Raw genomic sequence first — 18,245 nt, forward strand, 5'->3', positions numbered from 1 at the left:
CCCCAGTTTTGACCGTTTGTATAAATGGAGACCCCTATTAGACCGTTTCAGTGCCCGGTTTTCCTATGCATACACCCCCGAGAAGTGTATTTCTATTGATGAGTCCTTGGTACATTTTAAAGGAAGGCTTCAATTCCGCAAGTACCTGCCGGGTAAGAGGACAAGGTATGGCGTGAAGATGTATAAGCTGTGCGAGAGTGCATCAGGGTATACCTACAGGTTTAGGATATATGAAGGGAAGGACACCAGTATTCAGCCCCCAGAATGCCCCCCTTTACTAGGAATTAATGCAAAAATTGTGTGGGATTTGTTGCACCCACTGCTGGACCAGGGTTACCACCTCTACCTGGATAATTTTTATACCAGCGTCCCACTCTTCAACTGCCTCGCTTCCAGAAGTCCTGCGGCATGCGGCACTGCTAGAAGAAATCTGAGAGGCGTCCCTAAGACTCTGCTTGGGCAAACACTCAGAAGGGGTGAGAGCAGGGCACATTCTATCAGCAACATATTGTGTGTCAAGTACAAGGACAAGAGAGATGTCACACCAGTACCCATGTACCTGTACGAGGTACCAGTACAGAGACCCCCAAACCAGACTGCATCCTGGACTACAATAGGTACATGGGAGGGGTGGACTTGTCAGATCAAGTCCTGAAGCCCTACAGCGCCATGCGGTGTGGTATAAGAAGCTGGCTGTGCACATCATACAGATGGCTTTGTACAATGCGTACGTGCTACATCGATGTGCAGGCCAGACGGGAACTTTCCTGGAATTTCAAGAGGTGGTTATCAAGAAACTAAATTTTTAGGGACCAAGAAGGGGGGGCATCCAGTACTCCTGGAAGCGACGCCACACGCATCGTACCAGGGCAACACTTTCCAGGAGAAGTTCCCCAAACTGGCAAGAAGGGAAAAAGTCAAAAGAGGTGCAAAGTCTGCTATAAGAGGGGGGTAAGAGAGGACACAATATTGCAATATAACACGTGTCCTGAAAAACTAAGGCTCTGTATGAAAGAGTGTTTTAAAATGTATCATACATCCCTTGATTTTTAATCTACCCCAGTTTTACTTATCCTGATGCACTCCGCACAGCTTACCCCCCATCTTTCCCTTCTGCCCAGGCAGCTGATAACAGCCACATGTAGGGTATTGCCGTACCCAGGAGAACCCACATTACAGTTTATGGGGTGTATGTCTCCGGTCAAAATGCTCACTACACCTCTAGATGAATGCCTTAAGGGTGTAGTTTTTAAAACGGGGTCACTTCTTGCGGGTTTCAATCCCCAGTAGGCCAAATGGTGGTCCTTTCCTTCTGAGCCCTCCCATGGGCCCAAACGGCAGTTTATCCCCACAAATGGGGTATTGCCGCACGGAGGACAAATTGGGCAACAAAATGGGGTATTTTGTTCCCTGTGAAAATAAGAAATTTCGATCACAAATGACATCTTATTGGGAAAAAATTTAATTTTTTTAATTTCACAGCCCAATTCAAATACGTGCTGTGAAAAAACTGTGCGGTCAAAATGATAACAACAACCATAAATTAATTCCTTGAGGGGTGTAGTTTCCAAAATGGGGTCACTATTGGGGGATTCCTACAGTTTTGGCACCTCAACACCTCTTCAAACCTGGCATACTGCTTAAAATATATTCTAATAAAAAAGAGGACTCAAAATGCACTAGGTGCTTCTTTGCTTCTAGGGCTTGTGTTTTAGTCCACGAGCGCACTAGAGCCACATGTGGGACATTTCTAAAAACTGCAGAATCTGGACAATACATATTTAGTAGTGTTTCTCTGGTAAAATCTTCTGTGTTACAGAAAAAAAATTGAATAAAATTGAAATTCAGCAAGAAAAATGAAATTTGCAAATTTCACCTCCACCTTGCTTTAATTCCTGTGAAATGCCTGAAGGGTTAAAAAACTTTCTAAATGCTGTTTTGAATACTTTGATGGGTCTAGTTTTTAAAATGGGGTGTTTTATGGGGGTTTCTAATACATAGGCCCCTCAAAGCCACTTCAGAACTGAACAGGTACCTTAAAAAAAAGGCTTTTTAAATTTTCTTAAGAATATGAGAAATTGCTGTTTATGTTCTAAGCCTTGTAACGTCCAAGAAAAATAAAATAATGTTCAAAAAACGATGCCAATCTAAAGTAGAAATATGGGAAATGTGAACTAGTAACTATTTTGGCTGTTTTACAAGCAGATGCATTTAAATTCTGAAAAATGCTATTTTTTCAACATTTTCTCTAAATTTTGCAATTTTTCACCAACAAACACTGAATATATCGACCAAATTTTACCACGAACATGAAGCCCAATGTGTCACAAGAGAACAATCTCAGAATCGCTTGGATAGGTTTAAGCATCCCGACGTTATTACCACATAAAGTGAAATATGTCAGATTTGAAAAATGGGCTCTGAGCCTTAAAGAGGCTCTGTCACCAGATTTTGCAACCCCTATCTGCTATTGCAGCAGATCGGCGCTGCAATGGAGATAAGAGTAACGTTTTTATTTTTTTAAAAACTAGCATTTTTGGCCAAGTTATGACCATTTTTGTATTTATGCAAATGAGGCTTGCAAAAGTCCAAGTGGGCGTGTTTAAAGTAAAAGTCCAACTGGGCGTGTATTATGTGCGTACATCGGGGCGTGTTTACTTCTTTTACTAGCTGGGCGTTCTGACGAGAAGTATCATCCACTTCTCTTCACAACGCCCAGCTTCTGGCAGTGCAGACACAGCCGTGTTCTCGAGAGATCACGCTGTGTCGTCACTCACAGGTCCTGCATCGTGTCGGACGAGCGAGGACACATCGGCACCAGAGGCTACAGATGATTCTGCAGCAGCATCAGCGTTTGCAGGTAAGTCGATGTAGCTACTTACCTGCAAACGCTGATGCTGCTGCAGAATCAACTGTAGCCTCTGGTGCCGATGTGGCCGACACGATGCAGGACCTGTGAGTGACGTCACAGATCTGCACTGCCAGAAGCTGGGCGTTCTGAAGAGAAGTGGATGATACTTCTCGTCAGAACGCCCAGCTAGTAAAAGTAGTAAAAACGCCCCGATGTACGCACATAATACACGCCCACTTGGACTTTTGCAAGCCTCATTTGCATAAATACAAAAATGGTCATAACTTGGCCAAAAATGCTCGTTTTTTAAAAATAAAAACGTTACTGTAATCTACATTGCAGCGCCGATCTGCTGCAATAGCAGATAGGGGTTGCAAAATCAGGTGACAGAGCCTCTTTAAGGCCAAAACTAGGCTGCGTCCTTAAGGGGTTAAAAATGGTGTCTGCAGCCTTGAACGCAGACAACATAGTAATTCTGTCTGTAGTTCGGCATCATCTCGAAACGCTGTCATGTTCTCCTACTATTCTAAAACCTACAGTACTTAGATGGGTTGTCCACTACTAGAAACTGATGACCTATCCACCGGATAGGTCATCAGTATATTATCGGTGCGGGTCTGACACCCGGATCCCACATCGTTAAGCCGCTCCGGCTGCCTCCTGGCACCGGATGTTATGGCCCATTATGCGATGTACGGAAGCAGTTGGCTTCATACATAACATAGTGGCCATGCTGCAAAACTGCTTCCGACACGTACGTCCGGTGCTCGGAGACAGCTGGGGCAGCTTAACGGTGCGGGGTCCGGCTGTTGGACCCCCCACAAATCAGGTACTGATGACTTATCCGGTGTAAATTTTTTCATAATTTCCAAGAGGAATAAAAGAGGGCCAGCACAACACATCACTAAGAATTGTTATTTTATGGGGAATACAAGTATTTACTTAAACAGACATGACAGGCGAGTTTAGAAATCCTCTTTGCTTTGTTCACAGCATGCTGTACCCCGCTATTTCCGTAACGCCCATAGAAGTGAATGGGCGTTGCGGAAACAGCAGAGCACAACGATCTCGGTACCAGGCAGGACGTGCGATCGATGCAGGTCCTGGAGGTGGGACCTGCATCTATCAGACATTTACAGCATATCCTGTGGATACGTCATGGGAATACAGTACCTCCTTCAGAACAACCGACTTGAGCTGGGCAGCTTGGTGCCAGGCTCGACGTAAAGATGGGGCACTGCTGGCTCTCACTCATAGCAGTTACCTGATGTGACCTCCAGCAAGTCAATGCAATGTAAAACGACTGTAGGTGCGGAGTGATCACACATAAGAGATAATACTTCTACGGTGGATACATTTCGGGCAGCACGCAAGAGCAAAAACAACAATGTTAATTGCAGTCAGTACTTAGGACGGCATTAGAAGATTTGCTAAAACGTATTTTCTTTCAAAGAGAAGCACTGGTGATGTTCCACGCAGAATATTTAGTGCTCCCAGACTTCCTTCTGGACTCTGCTGCTTCACGTCAGTTATTTAGCCTGGCTCCGACCTTGTTTTATCTGGTTATGAATATTCCATCTCTTTGGTGGAAAAAAAAAAAGGCTTTATTTTTTTTCTAGTCTTTTTCAACAATAATTAAAGACTCAGGGATTTTTTTAGGATGAATAAAAGTTTATTGGTTGTGATGTTTATAGTGACAGCTTAATATAGATCACCTGTTACTGGACTGCATGTCGGTGCTGAGCCATGTAAATGCCTATACACAAGCAGATGTTAAACCAGTACAAAGCTAGCAGTGTTCAGTCAGTCACATATCGTAATACTGGCATGTGTGTTGTTTGTTCTATTGCCTACAATGCAAAAATCATCCGAAAATTCTCAAAAAAATTCCCGTCTCGTCCTCTTCTGTAGAGTTCTAAAACATAATGGGCGACAAGCAACACGGCCGCCAACATAGGATTGATAGGGGTTGTCTCCCAGCTTTTCCAAGATCCTAAATGGCAAATATGCTTGTCTATGGAACTATAGCTATTGTGTCACTCTATGATTGAAAGTGATAGTATAACGAATGGATATGCTAGAGAGGTTTTTAACTCAGAACAGGGGGTCCCTGCCACCTCCTCCCCTGGCAGAGTAAGCCAATATCTAAAAATGTCTAACCCCTTTACATCTAGAACTTGGTTCTACATGTAAAAAAAAAAATAAATACATATATACGTTTATATACTAAGAAAGTGCTGGGTCTTCGTGCTCTGATGCTCCTCCTGGCGCTGCAGTGTTGAGTCAGCGGGCAGACCCTAGGAAAGGACATCACCAGCCTTTGATTGGAGGGCCACTTTAAAGGGAACCTGTCACCTCTCCGGACATGTCTATTTGAGTAAATACTTGTATTCCCCCAAAAAATAACAATTCTGGAACACATTTTGTTAGAACTCTGCATTGTGTCGTTCCTCTGTTATTCCTCCTAGAAATGTATGAATAAATTGACAACTGGGTCATGCTATTCCCCTTTGTCAAATAGGTGTGTCCCTACACAGTCTCACTGTCAGCACTGATTGGACAATGTCAGACTGTGTAGGGAAACACCCCCAACTGGTAACACCCAGTAGTCAATTTATTTCTTACATTACTAAAAGGAATAACAGAGGAACGACACAACGTAGAGTTCTTAGAAAAGACGCTCCAGAATTACTCCATGGGGAATACAAGTAGTTACTAAAACAGACGTGTCAGGAGAGGCGACATGTCCACTTTAGCAACATGAAAAGAGGCAATTGTTTTCCCTCCCAGTGTCTGAAGTATGGAAGGTTCCCTTTAAACATGCACACTCGGCCAAGAGCGCATGTTTTTTCAATAGGGAGAAAACCACTACTGTACTCCTCCGGCAGCAGCCTATCTACTAACGAACAAAAAAAGGATCGGGCATGATGAAATTCAACATGTCCGACACTTCTTTCTGCCTTCGAGGGAATGCTGGGATGCCGCCATACACATTGGATTTGTCGGCCAGTCCCACTGAAATCAGAGGGTTCGGCCAACATCTATCTGTGTATGGTCCGCTTTTCTCAACATATAATATATACCATGTATAAGCAGGTCTGTATATGGACAGCACCCTGAATCAATAAGACCCACATCAAGTTATTACCAAACCACAGCCATTACGTCTACATCAAGTAATCTCAGTCAAACAGAAATCTGTGGTGTTATTAACCCCTTCCCCCTGCTTGCCTTCTGGGCCCTAATGACCAAGCCATTTTTATAGTTCTCCCATCGTCACATACGAAGAGCTATAACTTTTTCATTTTCACGTTGACATGGCTGTATGAGGACTTGTTTTTTGCAGGATGAGTTGTATTTTTCAATGGCACCGTTTTGGGGTGTGTAGAATTTCTTTATTAACTTTTTTTTTTGAGGGGGGGGGGGATATAAAAAAAACCCAGCAATTTAGCCATTGTTCTATGCGTTTTACATTTACGCAGATTACTGTGCGCCATAAATAACACGAAACCTTTATTCTATGGGTCGGTACAATTACGACGATACCAAATATGCATAGTTAAACAACTCAACCTATAACTAGGAGTCAGACACACAAAGGATGGGTTAAAAAATAAAAGTTTATTGAATCAATTGAAATACACACATATGTAAAATTTATAGAGATGAGAACCACAAGAAAGAATGGACAACCAGAACACGTCACACAGAACATCACTGTGTGAACAGACTGAGCACACCAATGTTAAATAACAGTCATAGTAGAGAAGTGGTGTGCAAACAGCCAACTGTGTGTCAATGAGAAGTGCTAGGAGATAGATGCATCAAAAGTGTGTGCACTTAAAGAGGCTCTGTCACCAGATTTTGCAGCACCTATCTGCTATTGCAGCAGATCGGCGCTGCAATGTAGATTACAGTAACGTTTTTATTTTTAAAAAACTAGCATTTTTGGCCAAGTTATGACCATTTTTGTATCATCCACTTCTGTTCGTTAACACCCAGCTTCTGGCAGTGCAGACACAGCGTGTTCTCGAGAGATCACGCTGTGACGTCACTCACTTCCTGCCCCAGGTCCTGCATCGTGTCGGCCACATCGGCACCAGAGGCTACAGATGATTCTGCAGCAGCATCAGCGTTTGCAGGTAAGTAGCTACATCGACTTACCTGCAAACGCCGATGCTGCTGCAGAATCAACTGTAGCCTCTGGTGCCGATGTGTCCTCGCTCATCTGACACGATGCAGGACCTGTGAGTGACGACACAGCGTGATCTCTCGAGAACACGGCTGTGTCTGCACTGCCAGAAGCTGGGCGTTCTGAAGAGAAGTGGATGATACTTCTCGTCAGAACGCCCAGCTAGTAAAAGAAGTAAAAACGCCCCGATGTACGCACATAATACACGCCCAGTTGTACTTTTACTTTTCAACACGCCCACTTGGACTTTTGCAAGCCTCATTTGCATAAAAACAAAAATGGTCATAACTTGGCCAAAAATGCTCGTTTTTTAAAAATAAAAACGTTACTGTAATCTACATTGCACTGCCGATCTGCTGCAATAGCAGATAGGGGTTGCAAAATCTGGTGACAGAGCCTCTTTAATGATTTCTCTACACAATATATCTAGGACAACAGTCCATGCACAATTACAGAGAATAACAAGAAGTCGAAATATAATGAAAATGAACTATGCATTGTGTGCAAATATCTCTTACCCATGTCAAGGTTCAAGTGACTGGCGTCCACCCCGACGCGCGTTTCGGCCCGGAAGCCTTCGTCGTTAAACAACTCAAATGCAGAAGTCGCTAATGACTGCGGCATTTGAAGGGTTAAACGTTCGCAATCGAAGTCAATTTCGATCGCTACCGTTGGAGCAGGAGCCCAACTGACATCAGACAGTCGAGCCCCGGCTCCAGTCTCCCGTGCAGGAAGTTGATTAGGCCGCCGTGAAAAGGCAGCGGCCTAGAATAAAGCCCATTAATGACCGCCGTAAAAAGGCGTATCGGCGGTCATTAAGGGGTTAAAGTACTCAGGACAACCAATATCCACATGCTCTGCTAGGGGCTCCACACTGAGGGGAGGTTACATATGATATCCTCCTAACATTCACATTAAAACTGGAAAACCTGCCCCAAAAGTGTCACTTTTATTATTATTATAATAGATATTTAGTTTAGGTCTCGTATAAATATAGTTTGTGCATAATTCGGGTCCCTTTAGTTAGGGCTGGGCAATTAATCGGAAAAAAAAAAAAAAAGACGAAACCGAAGTTCAGCGCAATTAATTGACGTCCCCTTGCACATTTCGTTTCTTTCTATATATTTTTCCCAGGATTAAACTGTATCTGCATCTTCAGGACGCAGATACAGTTGAAGCCAATGGTAGAGCAGGGCGGGCGTAAGGTCCCTGCTCTATCATTTACTGTGTATCGTCGGACGCGAGGCAGTGACGTCATCGCACCTGTATGCGCCGAGCTGCACAGACCGGAGGAGCAGAGAGATCTCCTCCACTCGTCGTTGGAACGGGGTTAGGGGAGTATTTATATTATTATTTTTATAAGGCACTATTAGGGCGGCGTTGGGACAGTTATGTGAGCATTTTACAGCGTCGGGGCAGCTATAAGGGCATTATACTGTGTAGGAAGCACTATGGGGGCAATATACTGTGTAGAGCAGTGTCAGGGGGTATATTATATACAATAGAATACAGTAGGCTCAGGGGATAAATATTAACCCCTGAACGACCGGCGTATAGTGTTTTTATGTCGGCCGTTCAGGGTAGTTCTTCTGAAGCGTCGCGTTTCCACATCAGCACTTCAGAAGAACATTCCCCGCATCGTGCGGGGTACTGCTTAAGCCCGGGCTGTAACAACCTGGGGCTTCAGGGCAATGATCGGAGACCACTAGCAGTGTTCTCAAATCATATTTAACCCCTCAGATGCGGTGTTCAATAGCGAGCAGAATCAGAGTTATTTTAGAGGGAGGTGGCCCCCTCTCTCATCCCCCGGCGTGAAATTAAGAAGCAAAAAAAATGGCGAAATTTCAGGTTTTTTTCCAGTACCCCACTAAAAAAAAATTATTAAAAAGTTAATCAATAAATTTTATGTACCCCAAAAAAGTGCTATTATAAAATGCAACTTGTCCCGCAAAAAAAAAAAGTCCGTATACAGCTTTGTAGACGCAAAAATAAAAAAAGTTTTAGAGCTTTCAATGCGACGATGGAAAAACTTAAAAAATTGCTCGGTCATTAAGGTTTAAAATACCTTCGGTATTAAGGGGTTAATTCAATGGCGTAGCATGCAAAAGTGGTGTGGCCTAAATAATTATTCATTAATCGTAATCGAGGTTACATATTCAACAATATCGTGAATTTGATTTAGGTCATAATCGCCCAGCCCTACCTTAAGTGCATCTTAACTCCTTAATGATGTCGCTGATTTTGGCCATTAGGACCAGTAAAATTGTTTTCCCATTTAGCATAATTTTTTTTTTTCTTCATCAATTTAGCCGTTTGAGGACTTGTTTTTTGCAATACAAGTCACAGATACTTTTAAGAACTATTTTCAGGGAATGTATTCAATGTATTTAATGCAAATAAACCGCCAAAAAGAGGCTGTCACCTAAACATTATATATAAATAAATAGGCATTACTGCTGAATCTACTTACAATAGGGAGGTTCTTAGCGCACATTTTGATCAAATTGTGCAAGTAACATAGGGACCCACCTTATAAGTGAGGGCGCCTTGTCGTGTCAGGTGGGCTCACACAATTTGATCAAAATGTGCACTAAGAACCTCCCTATTGTAAGTAGATTCAGCAGCAATGCCTATTTATTTATATATAGTGTTTAGGTGGCATTGGTGTTTGCAGAGTGCTGTCGCCATTTTCCGGTGTATAGCGTGCGTGCGTATGTATGTATATACACACACACACACAGTATTTATTATTTTAGACAACATTCAGTTGAATCTTTTTTTTTTTTTTTTCACACTTATTTTATTGGAGTGGAGTATCAGGAGGTTTAAAGAGGCTCTGTCACCAGATTTTGCAACCCCTATCTGCTATTGCAGCAGATCGGCGCTGCAATGTAGATTACAGTAACGTTTTTATTTTTAAAAAACGAGCATTTTTGGCCAAGTTATGACCATTTTTGTAATTATGCAAATGAGGCTTGCAGAATCAACTGTAGCCTCTGGTGCCGATGTGGCCGTCACGATGCAAGTTATGAGGCTGACCAATCAGTGACCAATCAGCGTCATACACTTCTCATTGTTCCATCCCAGCTTCTTTCACTGCACAATCTCACTGTGCTGTGGATCATGCTGGGCTAGAACAATGAGAAGTGTATGACGCTGATTGGTCAGCCTCATACACTTCTTTACAACACCCACTTGGTCAAAAGTAAAAAACACACCCAGTTGGGCATTAAGAAACTAAATCTAAAATTGCTCATAACTTGCTCAAAAATGATCGTTTTTTCAAAATAAAAACCACTGCTGTTCTCTACATTACAGCGCCAATCAGATTATGTAGGAGATAGAGCACTTATAATGTGGTGACAGAGACTCTTTAAACTCTACAAGTGGAATCCAACAGCAGGAAAAGAGGAGGCAAAGACAGGGGAGCTAGGCTAGAGAGTGGGGGAACTAGGGTTGCACGATGCATCGAAACTTCAATACTGTTTCGATACCGTGCACCCTCAAACGGTTCAATACCGTTAATTTGTGTATTTCGAAATGAAGCAGTGCGGTCGCACAGCTAAGTATAGTAACACATGAATGTAGTCAGAGTGAGGGTGGGGCTGTGTAATACAGACATTGCCCCGCTCCTGAGTCCTGACAAAAAGTGTGTGCGCGCGGTCAGTAGGATGTGATGTGACCAGAGCTGCACTAATGATTTCCGGCACTGAAGACAGAACATGCCGGGCGCTCTGTAAAACACCCCCATTTTCTCGGTCTTCATTGCCGCTCATTAGTGCAGCACCAGCCACATCACCTCAAGCTGACCGTGCGCGCACTTATTGTCAGGAGGGGGGAATGGCTGTATTACACAGCCGCAGCCCCGCACTAACGGCGGATATCAGAGAAACCACTCATGTCCACCGCTATTCCCCTGAATGCTGCGATCAAAGCAGACCGCAGCATTCAAGGGGTAAATAAGGAGGGTTGCCCTTTGGATCAAGTCACAGGAAATCCCTGTGACGAGATCAAGGGACATACCATATATGGGCAGACAGCTCAGGGTCCATTAAAGGACCCCAGGGCTGGCTGACCATATTTCCTGTTGTAAGGGCATACTGAGGTATGTCCTAACAACTGCCTGTGTACTATCATTACACAGGCTAATGTACTGGCATATAGATAGATATATGCCAGTACATTAAAGTGTAGCTAAATGTTCGAAAAACTTCTGACATGTCATAGTGACATGTCAGTAGTTTGGATTGGTGGGGGCCCAAGCACTGAGACCCCCACCAATCGCTAGAACGAAGCAGCTGAAGCGTTCGTGTGAGCGCTCAGCTGCTTTGTGTGTGTTCGGCTTTTTCCGGAAATAAATGTATCGGTGTACGGACTCAATAGAAAGCCTATGAGCCTGTACACAAATACATTTACTTCCGGAAAAAGCCGAACAGAAACGAAGCAGCTGAGCGCCCACACGAACGCTTCAGCTGCTTAGTTCTAGCGATTGGTCCCCACCATTGGTCTCGGTGCTTGGACCCCCACCAATACAAACTTCTGACATGTCACTATGACATGTCAGAAGTTTGTCGAACATTTAGCTACACTTTAAAGTTTTAAAAAAAATAAAAAAAAATAAAGTAATGTTAAAAAAAGGAACAGTGTCATCACAAATTATTTTTTTATATGTTAAAGATGTTAGTGCTTTATTAAAAACGTTTATATTCATTTGTGTGTTTGTGTTTTACTTTTTCTTATTTTTACACTTTTTCTTCCCTATGGGGGCTGCCATTTTTTGTTCCATTTCTGTGTGTGTCGATTAACGACACATACAGACATGGAATACGGCAGCCACAGTCCCATAGGGACTGCGAACGGCTCCCGTCCCATTGACTGCAGTGTACGGCGTCTGTGTGGGAACTGCGCATGCGCCGCTCCCACACAGTCCTATTCGAAATTGGCGCCGTCCGGCGCCATTTTGCTGTGGACCGGAAGTCGCGGCCGGACAGTAATATTACTACTTCCGGTCGCGGCTTCTGGATTTGTGCACTTGGACCAGCGGCAGCAGACGGAGCGGACGGGCCGGAGGGAGCCGCGGCGGCAGGAGCAGGTAAGAGATTTCAATGTATGTTCGTGTTTGTGTGTGTTTACTACTGTATGTAAACCTACTACACTGTGGGTTAGCACAAAAAATGGCGACACACAGTGTAGGAGGTTACACCGTTCAAACCCCTCGTTTATCCCGGCACTAGCCAGGATAAAGGAGGGGGGGATGCTGAGAGCTCACTAGAGCGAGGGCTTTTAACCCAATGTTGCAATGCTGCAATTTTGGGAACAGCTCCATCTAGTGACCAAAAATGGGTAGTATTATAAATTTAGAAATAATTTATAATATTTCCTGGACTCGTGCAAAAAAATAAAAAAAATTTGAACAGTGTTTAATCACCCACACACTAAATGTTTAATTTTTTTTAAAAAAAACATGTTTTTCTGGCAACACATTCCCTTTAAATAAAATAAAACTTTTTTTTTTTACAATAATCATTAAAAGAAGTCTCAATACATAAAACATACACATTTGTTATCATCGCGACCGTAATAACAAATTTATAGCATCATTTATGATGTTTACGCGGTTTGTTAATATAAGGCACAAGGTATTATGAATTACAAACCTCCATGTGCCTCACATTAATAGTAATTAACCCAATGTTGTCCATTATGACTGAGGAACATGATGAGGTTAGTTACTATTATAGGGAATGTTCGCACGGCTTATTTTCAGCCATTTTTGGGCCGTAAATGCCCCAAAAAAACAGCTGAAAATACGGAAGCTGAACGACCTCCAAGTATCTGCCCATTGATTTCAATGGGAAAATCAGTGTTTTGTTCAGACGGGGCGTTTTTTTACGCGGCCGTTAGAAAAAACGTTTTCATTGTGTTAAAAGAAAAACCGCTCAAAAAACGGCTGCAAAAAACACTTGATGCTTGAAAAATGGCTGAAAATCAGAGGCGGTTTTCCCTTGAAAACAGCTCCATATTCTACAGCCATTTTTTACTTTAGTGTGTGAACAGACCCTTAATGTGAGACACACGGAGGTTCAAAATTCATCACACCACGCGCCTCACATCAGAAAAAGGAAGAACTTATTTTTTAATTATTATTGTTGGCAAAGTATCGTTTTGGTATCGAGTATCACAATACTACACAAAGTATCACTATCGAAGTCCAAATTGTGATATCATGACATCCCTCTGGGGGGGACAGAGCACATAAAGGGGTGATTAAAAGGATACCCTAGGGTACATTAAAGTGGTATTCCCAGAATCAAAAGTGATCGCCTAAACACAGGATAGGTGAGAAAAGTCTAATCCCTGGAACCCCAACCGATTATGAGAACGGGGGTCCTGAACCTGCACCATTCCTCCTCACTGCACCCCCACAGTAAGGCGGAGCTTTAATGGATCAGCGGTCGAGCATACGCTGTACTTTTCTATTTCCGTTATACCGACAGACTTTGAATGGAGTGTCGACCACCGTTCCATTTACTGTGAGGAGCAGCGGGGAGTTCGGGACCTCTCGCATTCGGTGGCGGTCCCAGCGATCAGACAATTATCACCTATCCTGTGGATAATTGACCATTGTCGATTCTGGGAATGCCCCTTTAATTTAATGTTTTGTACTGCGGATCATGGCACAATTTTTTTTTTGTACAAAAAAAAATACTTTCCTGCCATTTAAAAAATAAAATAAAAAAACGTTAACCCTAAACTTTTACTGTGCAGGGAGCAGCTGCTGCATGTACTCACACTGCAGCCCGGGCACTGCCCAGCATAATCAGGAGGGGGTTACGTGAAAATTCTTTCTTCAATAAATCTCCCACAATGCACCAAAGCAGGGCACACCATCTACAGACCATGAACCAGAGGACGGCTTCAGGGAGATGGAAGGTCATGCAACCTCGGAGCTCACAGGAAAGAAGTAACATTTTGAACGTAGCCTCGATGTGAAGAGTAGACCAACAAATATTTGTAGAATTGCTAAACACTACATGGAGATTATATTGCGCATATATGACCGACAAGCAATGAACACAGCCAATATGTCTCCCTGTAAGGCATCATTTAGACGAGCGTAATATACGCGCGTGCGACGCACGTGCTTTTCACGCGTGTTATACGCGCCTATATTAGGCTATGGGGCAGTGCAGACAGTCCGTGAGTTTTGCGCAGCGTGAGTCCGCTGCGTAAAACTCACGACATGTTCTATAATTCTGTGTTTTTTGCGCATCACGCACCCATTGAAGTCAATGGGTGCGTGAAAACCACGCAGGTCGCACGGAAGCACTTCCGTGCGAACTGCGTGGTTCGCGCAACAGCTGTCAAACTCTGAATGTAAACAGAAAAGCACCACGTGCTTTTCTCTTTACAAACATCCAAACGGAGTGTCAAAATGATGGCGGCTGCGCGAAAATCTCGCAGCCGCGCATCATACACTGATGACACATGGAGCTGTTATGTGCCTTTTGCGCACGCAAAACGCCGCGTTTTTTGCGTGCGAAAAACGCACACGCTCGTGTAAATCAGGCCTAAAGGAGTGTTTCCATTTTTATTTTATAACACTTTTAGCAATTGTCTCACTTTCTCCATAAACCTGGAAACTAGGACACAACCGATTCACACGCGGCAGATTTTGACACTGAAAATCAGTTCCATGCATGTGAATAGGGTTGTTTCTGCAGCAGGCGCATGGATTTCTGCAAGTTCCTTTCAGATGAATAAACTTGATTTGCAGTCGCAGGAATTTCTGCAACAAAATCTGGCGCGTGTGAATTCACCCTTAGAAGAATCCCAAAACTATAAGGCTGGATTCACACGAACGTGGCGTTTTTGCGCACGCAAAAACGCGCTGTTTTGCGTGCGCAAAAACCACTTACAAGCTCCGTGTGGCAGCAGCATATGATGCGCGGCTGCGTGGTTTTCGCGCAGCCGCCATCATTATGACACTCCATTTGGATGTTTGTAAACAGAAAAGCACGTGGTGCTTTTCTGTTTACATTCATCCTTTTGACAGCTGTTGCGCAAATCACGCAGTTCGCACGGAAGTGCTTCCGTGCGGCATGCGTGGTTTTCACGCACCCATTGACTTCAATGGGTGCGTGATTCGCGCAAAACGCTGAAAGAATGGACATGTCGTGACTTTTTTTCAGCGGACTCACGCCGAGTAAAAATCACGCACATGTCTGCACGGCCCCATAGACTAATATAGGTCCGTGCAACGCGCGTGCAAATCACGCGCGTTGCACGGACGTTTTTCCCGTTCGTTTGAATAAAGCCTAAATATCACATCTCAATAAATCATACGATGTGGACAATAAGAAGTGCTGATATGAAATGATTTAAAGGGATTTTCTCATACTCTGACATTTATGGCATAACCACCTCTGGGACCCGCACCGGTCTCTAGAACAGAGACCCCTGACCCCCGTCCTATCTTCTCTTGCTCTCCAGCTGTCGGACAAGGTGGTCAGAAGTACGGAAATAGTTGAGCTACGCTGTTTCTGGAACTCACATAAAAGTGAATGGGAGTTTCGAAAACAGAAACAGCGTGGCTTAGCGGGATCGGCTGTTTCCAAACTCCCAACCACTTTATCAGTCAGTGGCTGGAAAGAAGCGCCAACAAGAGAGGGTAAGGTAGGGGGTCACATTCTAGGGATAGGTGCGGGTCCCAGACGTGTGACCCGCAATAGTTGGACATTTATTGTACAATTGGGAAAACCTTTTTAACAAAAAATAAAGTGCTGAACGCAAACAGCCATGTCTTACCTTCCCAGGTCACATCATACATGTCAGAAACCTTTGCCATGGTTTTGTCTGTCAAAAAAAATAAAAAAATATAGTCACATTCCAACACAGAAGTATATGTGATTTATAATAAAAAGGAATAATGTATATTAGGGCACATGACAAGCAGCGGCTCCCGCTCCGGCGGACTCATGGGGCTCATGTATTACACGAACACCGATTTATCTGAACGGCCGCCGTGTAAAATGAGCTCTCAGCATCATCGCCATGCAAGATCAGCCGTTTGCCGGGGGTTTCGGGAGCTGGACCCGCTGTGATCAACTGATCACTGCGACAAATCTCCGATTAAATGGTTTGTCTGTGATGAGACACCCCTTCTATGTTCCCTCGTGAATGCACCAGACTCATAACTATATTTTTCATAAGCCGTCATTCAGGGTCCATACACTGACGAGAGTGATCGATCCTTCGCACGACAGAGACCAATTGCCCTTTACCTACTCCATTGACTATAATGAGGTCGGCCAGGTTTCGTCATGGTGTCCTTTGTTTTACCGGATTTGCGATGAAACTGGGCGTCCAGTGCAAAACAAGGAACAACAGCACCAGAATAGTGTAAAGCCCAACAGGACTGGATCCAACGGTCCCGAACGCCGATGCAAAAAGGACATACAGGCAGCACATCCAATCAGGAACTTGTCCTGTCGACCCATGCGACATTTCAGCTCCTCGGAGCCTTTCTCAAGCATGAGCGTCCAACGCAGATATGAATTGCAAGCAACAAGTGACAGATCAGAAGAAAAAGTGCACACGCCCATAATGTTCAATGACCAAAAAACCATTAGTTTATTATACATAAACAATATCCGACAAACAAAAGCATCTAAAAAATAATTCACACGCAAGAGTCACAAACAATACTGCGACCCTACAGCAACAAACCAAGGGAGATGGCTCAGAACCGGTACAAAGGAAAATAGGAGTAGTTGCCGCTTTCATTTTCCAAAGTGCCAGAAAAATTTGGTCAATTCTGATTGGTGTAGCTGGCCATGACAACCAATCTTCCTTTGCACCAGCCGTGTTAAATTTTCCCCAATAAGTGGAATAAAAGTTGCTTGTATCAACTAATCACATCACTTCTTCTATTGATAAACCAATCACATCACTTCTTACATTGATCAACCAATCCCATCACTACTTACATTTTACAACCTAGCTTACAAAAATGTAAACCACAATCTGATTGATTGATTGTTATAGACAATGCCTCCAATTGGTAGCTGGGGCTACATACAGTTGTGTGACTTCTTCCCCAGCCCCATGTTTTTCACTAGAGATATTCTGTCACATGATCACATTACTGACACACAACTTCATGTATTCCTGTGGCCGGCCGCTGCTGTGTAGATATCCTGTGTCTAGTCGTTACACAGGAGGCCATTGGTGGGTTTTGTCAGTCAGTAGTACACTGCACTGATACGCATAACTACACGAGGATGACACATAGGAACACACCGCAGTACCCGTATTATACATGGCACATATCCATGTACTACGAACGTGCACACAGTCACACGCACTACACTATATACTGACGTAAATGTGTATAATGCGGGCGGTTATATTATTACCTGCCTGTACTTACTGCTAGCCGGATAGGATGATTGGTGGAAGATGAAGCCGGGAAGTGACGTCTGACGTCACTAGGTCTCAGTCTCGGCAACGGAGTGACGTGTTGTGCGTTCTGCGTCACGGCTGCTGGAGGACAGGGGGGTGGAGCTTGTGAAGAGGGAAGGAGAGGTGGTGTTGTCATGGTAACGTTAGTCTTGTTTTGTGCCTTTTCCTGAGCGCTAAGGCCCAGGGTTTCTATTAGTGGAGCGCTGCTGCCGGCATCATGTCCTAACCAGCTGGATGTCCATAGGGATGCGTGTAAAGACACGGTTTATAGACCCATTATATATATATATATAATGTGCGTGTGTATGTAATGCTCGTATATGGGGTCCCATCATGGTAATGAATAATGAAGTGTTTTTCAGCCAGGGTTCAATGGATTAACCCCTTAATGACCAGCCTATTTTAGGCCCTAATGACAAGTTATTTTTTACGTTTTTCCATCGTCGCATTCCAAGAGCTATAACTTTTTTTATTTTTGCGTCGACATAGCTGTGTAAGGTCTTGTTTTTTGCGGGACAAGTTATAATTTTTAATAGCACCATTTTGGGGTACATGGAATTTATTGAGTAACTTTTATAAACTTTTTTTGGGGGGTAATAGAAAAAAACACAGCAATTTCGCCACTCTCTTTTTGCATCCTTAATTTATGCCGTTTATAAATAACACAATAACTTTATTCAGCGGGTTGTTACGATTGCAACGATACCAAATTTGTATAGTTTTTGTATGTTTTACTAC

General features: G+C 43.5%; 1 protein-coding gene across 3 annotated transcripts in view; it reads right to left on the reverse strand.

Annotated features, from left to right (window-relative positions):
* Window positions 1–17,589, reverse strand: part of EMC2 (ER membrane protein complex subunit 2) — a 74,841-nt gene extending 57,252 nt beyond the window's left edge. The window contains exons 1-2 of one of the 3 annotated variants that reach the window (XM_075825827.1): window positions 17,466–17,589; window positions 15,852–15,899 (exon numbers count right to left, since the gene is read on the reverse strand). In XM_075825827.1, coding sequence (XP_075681942.1) covers window positions 15,852–15,891 — 40 coding nt within the window. In that variant the 5' untranslated portion in view covers window positions 15,892–15,899; window positions 17,466–17,589. Of the gene's footprint in view, window positions 1–15,851; window positions 15,900–17,461 lie in introns of all 3 variants that reach the window. The other 2 variants (XM_075825826.1, XM_075825825.1) reach the window with 2 other exon arrangements.
* Window positions 17,590–18,245: the final 656 nt, after the last annotated feature.

The sequence above is a fragment of the Rhinoderma darwinii genome, chromosome 5 (assembly GCF_050947455.1).
Source record: "Rhinoderma darwinii isolate aRhiDar2 chromosome 5, aRhiDar2.hap1, whole genome shotgun sequence".
Classification (NCBI taxonomy): Eukaryota; Metazoa; Chordata; class Amphibia; order Anura; family Rhinodermatidae; genus Rhinoderma; species Rhinoderma darwinii.